The 12,267-nt window shown below is 40.4% G+C and overlaps 1 protein-coding gene across 3 annotated transcripts in view; it reads right to left on the reverse strand.

Annotated features, from left to right (window-relative positions):
* Positions 1-12,267, reverse strand: part of TRIO (trio Rho guanine nucleotide exchange factor) — a 342,164-nt gene that overhangs the window by 111,946 nt on the left and 217,951 nt on the right. For all 3 annotated transcript variants that reach the window (XM_081288471.1, XM_081288470.1, XM_081288472.1), the window contains exons 17-21: positions 10,881-11,072; positions 10,483-10,632; positions 8,325-8,439; positions 6,008-6,123; positions 2,044-2,166 (exon numbers count right to left, since the gene is read on the reverse strand). In XM_081288471.1, the coding sequence (XP_081144597.1) occupies positions 2,044-2,166; positions 6,008-6,123; positions 8,325-8,439; positions 10,483-10,632; positions 10,881-11,072 (696 nt within the window). The remainder of the gene's footprint in view (positions 1-2,043; positions 2,167-6,007; positions 6,124-8,324; positions 8,440-10,482; positions 10,633-10,880; positions 11,073-12,267) is intronic.

Genomic DNA, 12,267 nt, shown 5'->3' on the forward strand with positions numbered 1-12,267 from the left:
AATATGCCCAACAAAAGAAACAGTTCTATGTATGTGAGAAACAGAAAAGTCAGATGTCACCTACAGTTTTTGACCTTCCTTATAAGATACAAGAATAAAAATATGCCTATTACTGCTTGAACTTCAATAACCACACCCTAAACTCAAGGAAAAGGGACATTTAGGATTAAAGAAAAAATTCCTTTACACAGGCTCCACTGGAGAAACACCGTTGCCAGAACACAGGATATCAGAATGCATGCTCCATTGTGTTCCATGTGTGTGGCCTCCGGAGTCCTCAGCGAGCAGGCCACCTCACTGTAATGGCCTCCAGAGTGCAGTAGAAGCACAAAGAGCAAATCCCAAATCTACCTCTGTGTGCTCCATCAGGCATTTTATTAATAATTTTATAATCAAAGCATAGTCAAAGAAGCAAATATAGATCTTATAGTACACAGAGAAACTATGATTTTTATATCTAAATACTAACAAAACCAAGCAGCGTATAGCCCATGTGTGGTAGTTCGAGAGGAAGGAAAAGCGACACTCCTCACCTGCAGACACTGTGGGTCAGCTCTCCTGAGCTCTACGCTCTGTACACCTCTAGGAGCAGCCTCCCAGGCTTCTGCGAGTCCCACCTGCCACAATGCCCACAGCGCCCCCACCCAGTGCCAGGTCTTCTCACCACGCAGGAAGGGTGGTCTCTCTGCCGCCCTACTAGACTGTGATCTTCCAGGACAGGAATCAGGGATTCCCAGAGCCCAGTACCCTCAGGATCTGAAGGGAAATAAACTTACAGTTTGGGGAACCAGGAGCAGAGCACAGCAAAGAATAGCAGGAGGAGCCAGAAATGGTTACAGAAAGCATAAAAATGCATAAATAAACATAATACAAAGTAGCAGTTGTCACTCTACATGATTTACAAACTCCTCTTGGGTAAATTTCCAAAGTCTGGTTAGGGTCACCCAAAATAGTGGTTCATGCTACTCATAGGAATACTTCTTTTTAATCAAAATACATTGTTTGGCTTGATTATTTATATTCCATTCTCAAATCTGAAATTATTGTCAGCTTATTCCAATAACTCAAAGTCTATCATCAAAATTAAAGGCAGTTCTGAAAATATTTCAAAGAATATACATTTAATAACTATGAAAAACAAAAAGAGAAATGCTACAGGTTGAGGTGGCAACCCTGAAGAGTCTCAAAACTATTCTGAGGCAGGGCTGGGGTTATAGCTCAGTGGTAGAACACTTGCCTGGTACATGGGAGGCACTGGGTTTGAGCACCACATAAAAAAATAAATAAAATAAAGGTATTAAAGTCCATCTGCAACTAAAACAACAACAACAAAACAAACAGACAAATAAAAGAGGGAATTAGCTTGTACAGACATTTGCGTTGGAGAAACAACTGATCAGTGGGTGTGTTCTTAGGTATTTTCTTAAAGATATAATTTCACTGAACGCTTTAATTCTATTTTGATTTAAAGCGACAAGGCCTCCAGTCTTATAAACCTGAAAATAACTTGCAAAAGAGACACTGATATAAACTCTGCCAACCACAAAACACAGACAACTTCTGGACAGAGGGTAAGTGATACTACTGTAACTCTTTCCACCAACTGAAGACAGGGAAAAATATCCACAGAGTACATAAAAGTCAAACTGGTACCATCAAAGATTATTTCATGAAAATAGCCAGCACCTGGAAAATAACTGGCAAAGAACTCAAGAGAGAAAAAAGAAGGCATAACAGAAAGAATGAAGACAAAAAGGAGGAGAGAGAAGGAGGCAATCCCAGAAATGAGTGGGGCAAAAGGACATGGATGAATAAAGAGGGGGATGAGGGGACCTCTGAGAGAGGAGCATGACAAGGAGCACAGGCATCTCCTGACTGTGTGTGACGACCCTGCTGGTACCTCTGCTCCCCCATTTCACAAGGCATTTCTAAATGATGCTGTTGAGAAACACCTCATTTCCCTGATGCATCTGTTCTTGTTTACTCTGGAAAGACCCAGGCAGACTTCCAGGGTCCACAAAAGTCCACTCCCACTGAATTTACCTTCGCAGTTATCTGAAACTCCTCGTGTTCTTTCAGAAGCTCCTGGGTGTGTTGTATGCTGGACCCTGTTGAGGTATGTGTGGAAAGGTAGAACTCCCCGTTGTCATGAATCCATTCTAAAGCCTAGAGAGGGAAGAAATAGAAAAATGTTCATGAGCTAAATGTCCATTAGGAAAGTGCAAGTTTCTGAGCACCTCAAATATACAAACCAACGCTGGCACACATCAAGAAATCTTCCTTGCAGAGACTCATTTCTGAAATGAGTGTCCTAATTCCAAAGTTAAAAAAAAAAAAGGGGGCATTGGAGAAAGTGTAATTCACTTATGTAGCAAGACAGTAAAATATTCCAGAGTTTCTTATAACTATGACCCTAAAGGCATACAAACAGTACAATATAATAAATCATAGCCAAGACTCTTTTTCAAGAATATAGAGAAGGTGTAGGTAAAGGGTGGTCTGAAAGCCTCACAGTGCCAAATGTCCAGATGTTTATACACCTATATCTGTAGAATCCTACAGGGAGCTTTGATTACAAGAAGGAAAGGAAAGCAGGTGCATATTTCCTGCTGTCCATATACACCTTTTGGCTTTTCTTCCTATTCCTATGTTTGCTGTACCCACTTCATTTGCTTTTTGCAGTTCTCCTGCAGAGGGTCCCTCTACATTGTGCATAAACATGGTGACCAGGGAGATACTGGTGGGATTAACCTTTTTGGCTGTAGGACAGATACGATGACACCAGACACAAGGGGCCAGTGAGGTTCAGAGTGCAGTGGAATGAGAATTCTGTCATATACTCTCTTGTGGTTTTTTCCCTTCTATTTTCTTGTATCCAAAATGAAATCAGTAACTTAAATGTACACATCAAAAAGCCAATATTAAGGAAAAGAAGCATTTTATAAAAGTAGAAAAGTGGGCTGGGGATGTGGCTCAAGCAGTAACGCGCTTGCCTAGCATGCCCGGGGCACTGGGTTCGATCCTCAGCACCACATAAAAAATAAATAAAGATGTTGTGTCCACCGAAAACTAAAAAATAAATGTTAAAAAAATTCTCTCTCTCTTAAAAAAAAAAAGTAGAAAAGTTTCCACCTGCCCTTGGCAATCTCTGAATCACTCTCTGTAATCTGCTTGTCTTGGAACAGAAACGCTGCTATTTCTACCAGATACATCAGTGCATTTGTGGCATTTTCACAGCACAAAATGAAAAGGAAACCTGGACCTATACAGCCCTTCAGTTTCCTGACTGGGAGCTCACTTTTGTTATGTTTAAGTATGGCTGTCCCATCTCTGAAACAAGGTTAACACTGATATGAACGAGGGCCACTTTCATCAGTTTCTCCATTTATATAACAAACTTTCCCCAAGTACACACTGTAGAGCCAGAAGCCATGAGGCCCCAGGAATAAGAGCAGCCTGAACTCTATCCTGTTGCTTGGGAAGGAAGGCACAGATGGAAAGAAAGTCACAAAAGATGGCTGCAATGACAAAGAGTAAGATGACCTTGTCAGAGAGGATCAGAGGAGGTGGAACCTCAGTTGGGACCTGGGAGCTGAGGACAGCAAAGGGATCAGCATGTCACAGCTGTGAGCAGGGCCAACTCAGCCTGCTGTAAGACAAGATGGCAGGACAGGCTGGAAAGGAAACTGGAGTAGGTGGGGTACTGTAGGTCATAAGTAGGTGGGATTTCCTTCTGAAAGTAAATGTGTCTATTTTGTGAACAAAGGTTTGGAGTGGAGAGCCAGAAGACATGATTGGGGTTCCACTAGGGTGAAGGGGTGAAGAGGGAAAGGCAGGACAGAGACATCTGGAAGACTGGCAACCCCTGAACCCAAATGAGAGAAGGTGGGAAGACAAGGGAAAGACAGGAATCAAGAGTAGCACTGCTTGTCATTCCTGGCAAGATGAGCAGGGACACAAGAAACACAAGTGCAGTCTTGTTTCTGGTGAGACCAAATGGACACACTCCACGGAGGTACCTGGAATGCATACATCTGGAGAGCAGAAATGGAGACCACAGCTGGGAGATACCCCAGATAAAAAGGTGAGAAGAGAGGAAAGAGAGGCAGTCACAGGGCAAACTGAGCCCCGAGAAAGCCTGCCTTCAGAGGTGGAGATAAGAGAGGAGGATCAGGAATGGGGTCCCAGGAAACCTGAGGGAAGGCACGCCAGAGGCAGTACCAGGGAAGCCCCAGGTTACTGCACCACATTCCTCCTAGGCCGCGTGCCTCCCTTAGTGTGCTACCCTGAAAACTGCAAATAAGTGAGGGTCCTCAAGGCATGGTCTGCTATGACCAGTTGACATTTGCCTGAGTGCTGTGATTCAAGTGCAGAGCAGAACTCTAGGAGAGCCACAGTGCTGCTGGGTCACCACCTGTTAACACTAGGAACTTATCTTTCTCTGCCAAGAGAATTATCTACAATTTTGCTTTTCTATAGCTAAATGATAACTTGTTTTGCAACAAAGAGAGAAAAAAGATATGTAAGAAAAAAATAAGAAAGCTTCTCTAGTTAGAAACCAAAGCAGGCCTCCTATAATTCTGAAATATGATCAAATGATCTTTAAATAAAATGAAGAAAATGAAATATGACATAAAACATCACAGCTTGCCTCCTCACTGTTGGGATATGACTCCAACACCTGGTGATATCAGCTGAGATGAGAGAAAGCCATCAGGGTGCCAGATCCATGACCCATGGACCCCAACATATCAATCTGAGGGAACTGGGAGTTCTGGGTACAGGTCACCCCTGTGAGACCAACACACAGAATAGGATGAAATCAGTTCCCTAAGTGGAAAATCCATGCCAAGGAAAAATTAATTTCCCTTGGGCTATGAAGACTTCCTGGAATTCTTGCTTGTGGCAGGCACATGTTTCTGTGAGTAGTTTCAGGGGCATCCCAGGTCTGAGTCACAGTTGAGAATTGGGTTGTCAATGACCAGCAGCATCAGGGCCTCTGTGACTCCAAACTCATTCACATGAAGGACATGAGATGCCACACAATGAGCACTCAGCCTGGGCCTGTTCACATGCAAGTATTGAAGGAACATGCCTTCTGTCCCGTGCCTACCTCCCAAAGCAATTCTGAATAAACAGAACAAGGATTCCTATGCTACATGAAGGCCAAAGAGAAGTGACTGGAATGTTAACATATAAGATAGGGGTAAAGAGATTTTATCCTAAAACGAGCTTCCATGACTGATGATCTCAGCAGAAGCACTTTAATCCCACAGTGACTGTGAAAGGGGGATACTCTGAATGTTAGCCTTGATGTTTCTGCCTTAACCAAAAGCATGAATCTCTTTTGACTATACTGAATTGTTAAAAATTATGTCCTATTTCCTATTTAGTTTCAGCTTGACTTGTCAAAAATATAAAACCTCGTCTTAAAAATGTAAATACAGCAATATAAAAAGAATCCTACCCATTGCATTTACGTAAGTACAGAATCAAGATTCCACGATGCTTTTTTTTTTGAAGGGGTACTAAGGATTGAACTCAGGGATGCTCTTCCACTGAGCTACACACCCAGCTCCCCGTCCCCATCCTTTTAAAAATTTGAGACAGGTTCTAAGTTGTCCACACCAGTCTTGAACTTGCAATTCTCCTGCCTCAGCCTCCTGAGCCTCTAGGGTTATAGACATACACCACTATACCCAGCTTCCACAATGCTTTTTAAATAATAAACATGATGATTTTTTTTGTGCTTGGCTATTATAAATGTGAGGTACAGCACTAAAGGAAAGCTGAACAGCTAGCCCACTTGTTGAGGGTCAAAAATACTGAGTGACTCACTTTTACCAGGCTATGGGGTTTGATTTTATAACAAATTTAATTAAAAGGCAAGACTGTCTGGGGCATTAAAAAGTGATTCTCAGGATGCCTGCAATGACAAAAATCTGCCTGAGGATGGAAGCATGGAGGCGGGCAGGCGGCAGTGGTGGAGGGCCAGGTGTACACTGACCTGCTTGGCACTTCGCTCAAAGACCACGTACTGCTGGCACTGGTCCAGCCGTCTCTTCCTCATGGTCCAATAATGCAGTACCCTGTTCTCCCGTTGGAAGAGTTCATTCAAGATATCTAAGAGAAAAAAGAAAAACGATGCACGTTGGTGCTTGAGTTCTATTAAGACCCCTATCTAATCCTCTTTTTTTTTTTAAGACTACCATGCAATGCCACAGCAAATCAGAGTGTCAAGGAACCAGTTTTATTGTCCAAGGTTCTCAATGAACACACCAACCAGACTCTCTATTCACTCTTTCACTGTGATTTATTACCTTATAAAAGAGAGCAGTTAGAAACTTAAAAAAAATCAGTTCACAATACTCCAGCTAACTGGATTAGAAGGATATTCAACTATTATCCTCCACTGGGACAATTCTCTGATAGCTGGAAAAGTATCAGCATTAGGCATTTTGTTCAGAACTACTAGAGCCTTCTGCAGAAGGCATTTAGTACATGGTAGAGGTCGTATATCAAAATGGTGGAACACTAGAAGAAAACAAAAGTGCTTTTGTTTGTTTGCCATTATAATTATTATTAATTTTTTTTAATGTTTATTTTTTAGTTTTTGGCGGACACTACATCTTTGGATTGAACCCGGGCTGCACACGTGCCAGGCGAGCGCGCTACCGCTTGAGCCACATCCCCAGCCCCATTATTATTATTTTTAAACATATACTCTTAGAAGGAGGAGGGACATGAAGCAGGGAACTAGGGAAGCAGAGAAACATGAATCTATAAATGCAAAAAATTCTTGATGCATAAAAACTAAAAATGTCATAATCAAATATTAATCACCATTAAAATATTACAAAATAATAGTTTTCCCAGGAAAAACTACTGGGAATATATAACACAGACCTAATTTATTTAATCAATTCAATAGAAAAGAAAGATGAACAACCCATAAAAAATGAGCAAAGCATATAAATATTGGGTTCACAATTCTTCAGGGAGCTCTGGATGAAATCTAGGGCCTTGCACATGCTAAGTACATATCTACCACTGAGTTACACTGAGCTACACCCCTAGCCCTGAAGTTTACAATTTTAAATTAAATATGCAAGTACCTGTTCAACTTCACTCAAAGAAAAAGATCATTTTTCACTGTTTTCCTGGCAAATCCTGAGATTATCCAGTGTTGGAAAGGACAGAAAAAGCAGGTACTCATTATTTTATATTACTAAGGGGAAAAAACTGAGTATGACCCTCACAGAGGACAATGTGGCAACAGGCAATGACACTGAAAATGTGTATACCTTTATACCAGGAATTATCTTTCAGGTACATGGTGCTTATGTGAATAATCACAATTATCTGCACCAAGGTGTACAAACACCAAGGAGCTGATGGGACACTGAAGCAGGGCAACAAAGTGTGAACAGGGGGCAAGTTACATCAGTTACATCAATGTTGCACCCAACATCCAAAAACAGAGAGTAGATCTCTAAATTCTGATATGGAAAGGTGAATAAGTTGGAATATTAATGGGAATATCAGGTTACAGAGAAAAACAGTTTCATTTTTGCAAAAAAAAAAAAATAGCGAGACGGGTTGAGTGAATATACATAAGTTTGTATTTCTCTATAAACAAACCTATGCACAGATATAATATACAAAAAGGTTCTGACAGTGATTACCACTGGCAAAGAAATCATGTCATTTATATATACCTTTGTACGCTTTTAAAATCTTTTGCTTTATTCTAGAAAATACTTTTAAGAAAAAAATGCCCAAGACAGAAATTATAAATCAAATAAATAGTACCTAGAATACAGTTTCATTATATTGGACATCCTTAAAAAGAGTAAGTTTCCTCAAATAAGAATAAGTTCTTCTTGCTGTGTTGCTTTGGGCCTCGCTAAGCTGCTAATGCTGGCTTTGAACTTGCAATCCTCCTGCCTCAACTTCCTGATCTGCTGTGATTACAGGTGTGTGCCACCTGCACCTGGCATATATCAATCTTCACACTTCAGCTCACATTTTCCCAGATCTTTTCCAATGTGATTACACTTAAATGTACAAATGGTTTTGTAGATTTTTTTCTACTCAAATGGTATTAAATTACATAAATATTTCACAATTTGCTTTGATTAATTATGTCTTAGGAATATAAAATTGGTAACATTTTATAGAAATATAGTCAACAGCAATAAATATGCTCAAATGATGCATTTGCTGATTATATTCGTCAACTTATTCAATATACTCTCAGCCTGCAGATTTCTTTAATGATTAGTGAAAGTCCTGGATGGAGAGATTGCTTCCTGTGCACTCACTTTTCACTTGCTGCTCTGGAGCCTTGATGTGTGTCACCATTCCTGGCATGTTCACACTGTTCCTGTGTAAGTATTTCAGGAAGACGTCTGCATTCCTCCTAGCAAGTGTGCAAGCCTAATAATGAAGAGCAACATGTGTTAATTTGACTTATATAAACGTGTACTTGAGAACACAGGGATGATAATATCATATGGCTCGGCTCTAATGTATGTCTAACTTTTCATTTGACCAACTTGTCATTTAAAAATGAGTAGGTTCAATCCTATTTCAATTTTTAAAAAATCTCTTTCACAGCTCTTTTTCTGAAAACCTAAGATGCTATATTAAGAGCTGCCCAATGGAGAAGTGCACAGGTTAGGGGACTGAGCACAGCCACTGGACTACAGCAGGAGAGGAATGAAGCCACTCTCTGCTGAGCCTTGATTTTACAGCACCATAAACTTGATTGCACACTTAGAAGAAACTCTGAATTACAGGGCCCAGTTGAAGTGTACCTGGGTTTCTGTAAATCCCTCTGGAGGAGCATACAGGCACTCTTTTACAACTCCTCAATCCAATTGTAGATGAAAGCATCCACAAACATATGTAAATAGAAGAGTATAGCCAGATTAAGCACTTGGTTTTAGTTTGCCAATTACTTGAACCATTCAGTTTTGGGATTGTTTGTTATGTGCTGTTATTGTACAAATAAATAAATGATATTATATGTTTGGGTAGTAGGACAGATCATGTAAGTAATTTCATTAATGTATAATAGATCTTTGGTATCCATCAGAGTCTAGCTCAGGGACACCAAAATTCACAAATGCTTAAGTCCTTTATAACAACTGACTTAAAATTATTTTCCTTTTGTAATTTTACTTGAATATCTTTCTTAATATTTTAGCTAAGTAGTCATTTTTCTTTTCTGTCAAATGGATTCTGGAGCAAGGAAGGCAAATTGAGTATAATTCAAAATATATTCACAGTGATTGACATGTTGTAAAATTTAAATAGCAGTGACAAGCTGGGGTCAGGGTCTTTAAGGTCTTATTTGACACAGTTACAATTAACAACTGAAGAAACTATATTTTCCCATTCTGGCTGGCTTAAAAGAAAAGCACTGGTAGAAGCCCCAAATGAATTGCCAAATATAATTTTCAAAGAGTCAAAATTTATTTTTCCAGACTAAACAATATCTGTCAGGTAATCCCCTTCAGTTATAAAACAAAAATTATCAAATGCAATAGGAGATGGCCTTTGAGGGTCAGAATGCTGAAGCAATGAGAAAAACCTAACTTAATGAGGTGACAAGGAAAAGTAAACACCCCACCTATTTCTAACAGGTCCAACTGGTGGTAGCAAACAGAATCTCAGAATTTGTTTTTTAAGTATCTTAAGAATGCAACACAGAAGAAGCATTAGTTCTAAATATTTCAAAACATTTGACCAGTTCTAAAAATTTAACTGTTTCAAGGTACATCTGTGATTTTTGTGTGATCAAATATGACATACATAAAAATGTGACATTTGTGAAAGTCCTCGTCTAAAGCTTCTCAGACAGAGAACATCTAGTCTGTCTGGATGTGACCACTCCTCTTGCAGGGAGAGTTCCCCGAGTGGCTGGCCCTCTGAGCATCATGGGTTCATGCTGTTCCACCTGTGCTTTCATGTGTCTAATGAGGCTCAACCTGTAGTCCTAGAGAAGCTAAGTGTCCAACAGAAGATTGCTGTAAGTATTACATTTCACCCAATTAATCAATCAATCAATCAACTGACCAACCAATCACTTTCTCTCTGTCTCCAGACTCATTTGGGGAAAGTTTCAATTGGCATCACTGCACCTCAGAAAAGCCTCATGGAACTTTGATACAGAGCTCCAGAATTATTTAGTATTGTGACTTCCAACCAATCCTCCAATCCTTGGCCAAACAGGTTTCTAGTTATTTTCCCATGAAAACCAGTAAGACATATAATATCACTGATGTGTTACTCCATTCACTATCTGCACAAGCAAGAGCTGTGAGGGTGTGGGGATTTCCCTCGTAAAATGCAGGCTGTGCCTACAGAAGTATCTACAGTATGTATCACTCCGTCAGTCAGGACGTTCTCTGTTATTTTCAGTGGGTCCTCTGGATCCGTGTACACTTTTGGCAACTAGCAAAGCCAGCTCCATACCTTTAGGAAAGCCTCCTTTTGTTCAAGGTGCTTGCTGATCATCGGGGTGACATGGTCTGTCTCAGAATTGGGGCCCAGCTTGTCAGCTCCACCACACCAGTCTTCCTCTCTCTTGTATTCCTGCTCTAGGCTCTCTAGGACACTGCAGACCTGTGAGGGAAGAAGATTCCTGGCTCAAAGAAACCTAGCTGAGAAGTCAGCTACTTTCCAACCCATTGTTCTTTGATATCCAAGGTGCAAGAAAAATTTCAAATATACAATATGCTTTTTCTCTGCTTAACTTAGAACTGAGTGGTTCAATACTAACAGACATGTTAATGATGACTGATCTATCTCATAAAGTTAACCCAAAATAAAATGTCAGCTGGAAGCCCAGGGAATGAACCTTCTCTCCTGACCTGCTCTGAAGTTTTGTAGAAGGCAACAGAGGCATTGACAAGCTTGAGGCGATCTTCCATTTTGAGCATGAGCTGCTGCCAGTGTGAGGCCACCTTCTCAGCACAGTCCCGAATCATGTCCATGTCATAGTGATTGGCCTGCAGCATGGCCTCAGCCTTCTGCTGCACCTGCAGTGCACTCTGGTGTGTTTTCTTGAGAAAAGGAAGACAAAGAAAGGCTTATTTAGCACAAGTATCACATACTGACTAGAAGGAACTGAGATGCTCTTCATGATGGTACATAATCTGCTCCAGGTAATACCCACTAGGACTCTTCTCAAAGCATGGCGCACAGTTAAGTAAAAAGGTTTATGCTTAGCTACAACTGCATTTTTATTTAATTCATCTAATGAAGGATGAAGTACATGGGTCTCAACTGTGGGGTTTCTCAGAGAAATACCAGGAAAGACCCTGATAGCCAATATTCTAAAAAAGCTGTTGAAATGTTTCAAGTTTATTATTCCTATTGGTTCTTCTTATAATAGCTGCTGGAGGCAATGAACATGTGGAGGAAATGTGGCCAGGATGAATGCTTTTCATTCTCATTTTCAGCTTAAGCTTTGGACTCCAGTGAAAAAGTTGGAAAGGACAAGCAGTTTTAAAAAGAAAACAAAAAATTAAAGAAAAGCTAAGGGCACAACAACTATATTCTTTGGAGGTCTATTCCATGTAATAAATCTAATAACCACATAGTAAATCCAGTGACAGTCTTGTTCTATGTTCTCACCAGGTCTGTAAGGGCTGAGGTCAGGGTCGCTATGTGGGAGAATTAGAATGCTGGGTGGGGAGAGCTGTCAGGGCAGCATAGGGTTCTCTATGGATGCAGATAAAAGAGAAAAGAAAGTAAAATGTTGCATTTCATCCAAAATAGTGGAAACGATTCCATAAAAATTTGTATATGACAATCTCATCCTTCACCCAGTAACTTAACACTGGTAAAATAATTACCAGAAATCACTTCACAAAGTAGTTTTACAGTTTTCAAAAGCTGCTTGAAGTTGGAGACACAGGAAGAAGTGTTATGTCCACTGGCACTGTGTGGTTCAAAATAAATTAATCTATGGGAGTGATTAGTGGTGACTTTGGTGGCTTTCTTCTCTGGCTGGCAATATGTATATTACAGCAGGAAACAAGTTTTCTAGCATCAAATTCTTTTTTCCCTTGACTTTGAGACCACCAATCACAACTATTACCTATGAGTCCCCACAATATAGTCCTAAGGACAATCAGTGCACTTGCTGAGAGTGAAGGGGAGTGCACCCAGACTGGCCGAGGCTTTTGCTACAGTCTAGCACAAACTGACCCTTTTGTCCTTTGCTAAGATGAATAATGCTGCTTTTAAGCAGAA

Source organism: Spermophilus citellus (assembly GCF_964194105.1).
Source record: "Spermophilus citellus genome assembly, chromosome: 1".
NCBI classification, from domain to species: Eukaryota; Metazoa; Chordata; class Mammalia; order Rodentia; family Sciuridae; genus Spermophilus; species Spermophilus citellus.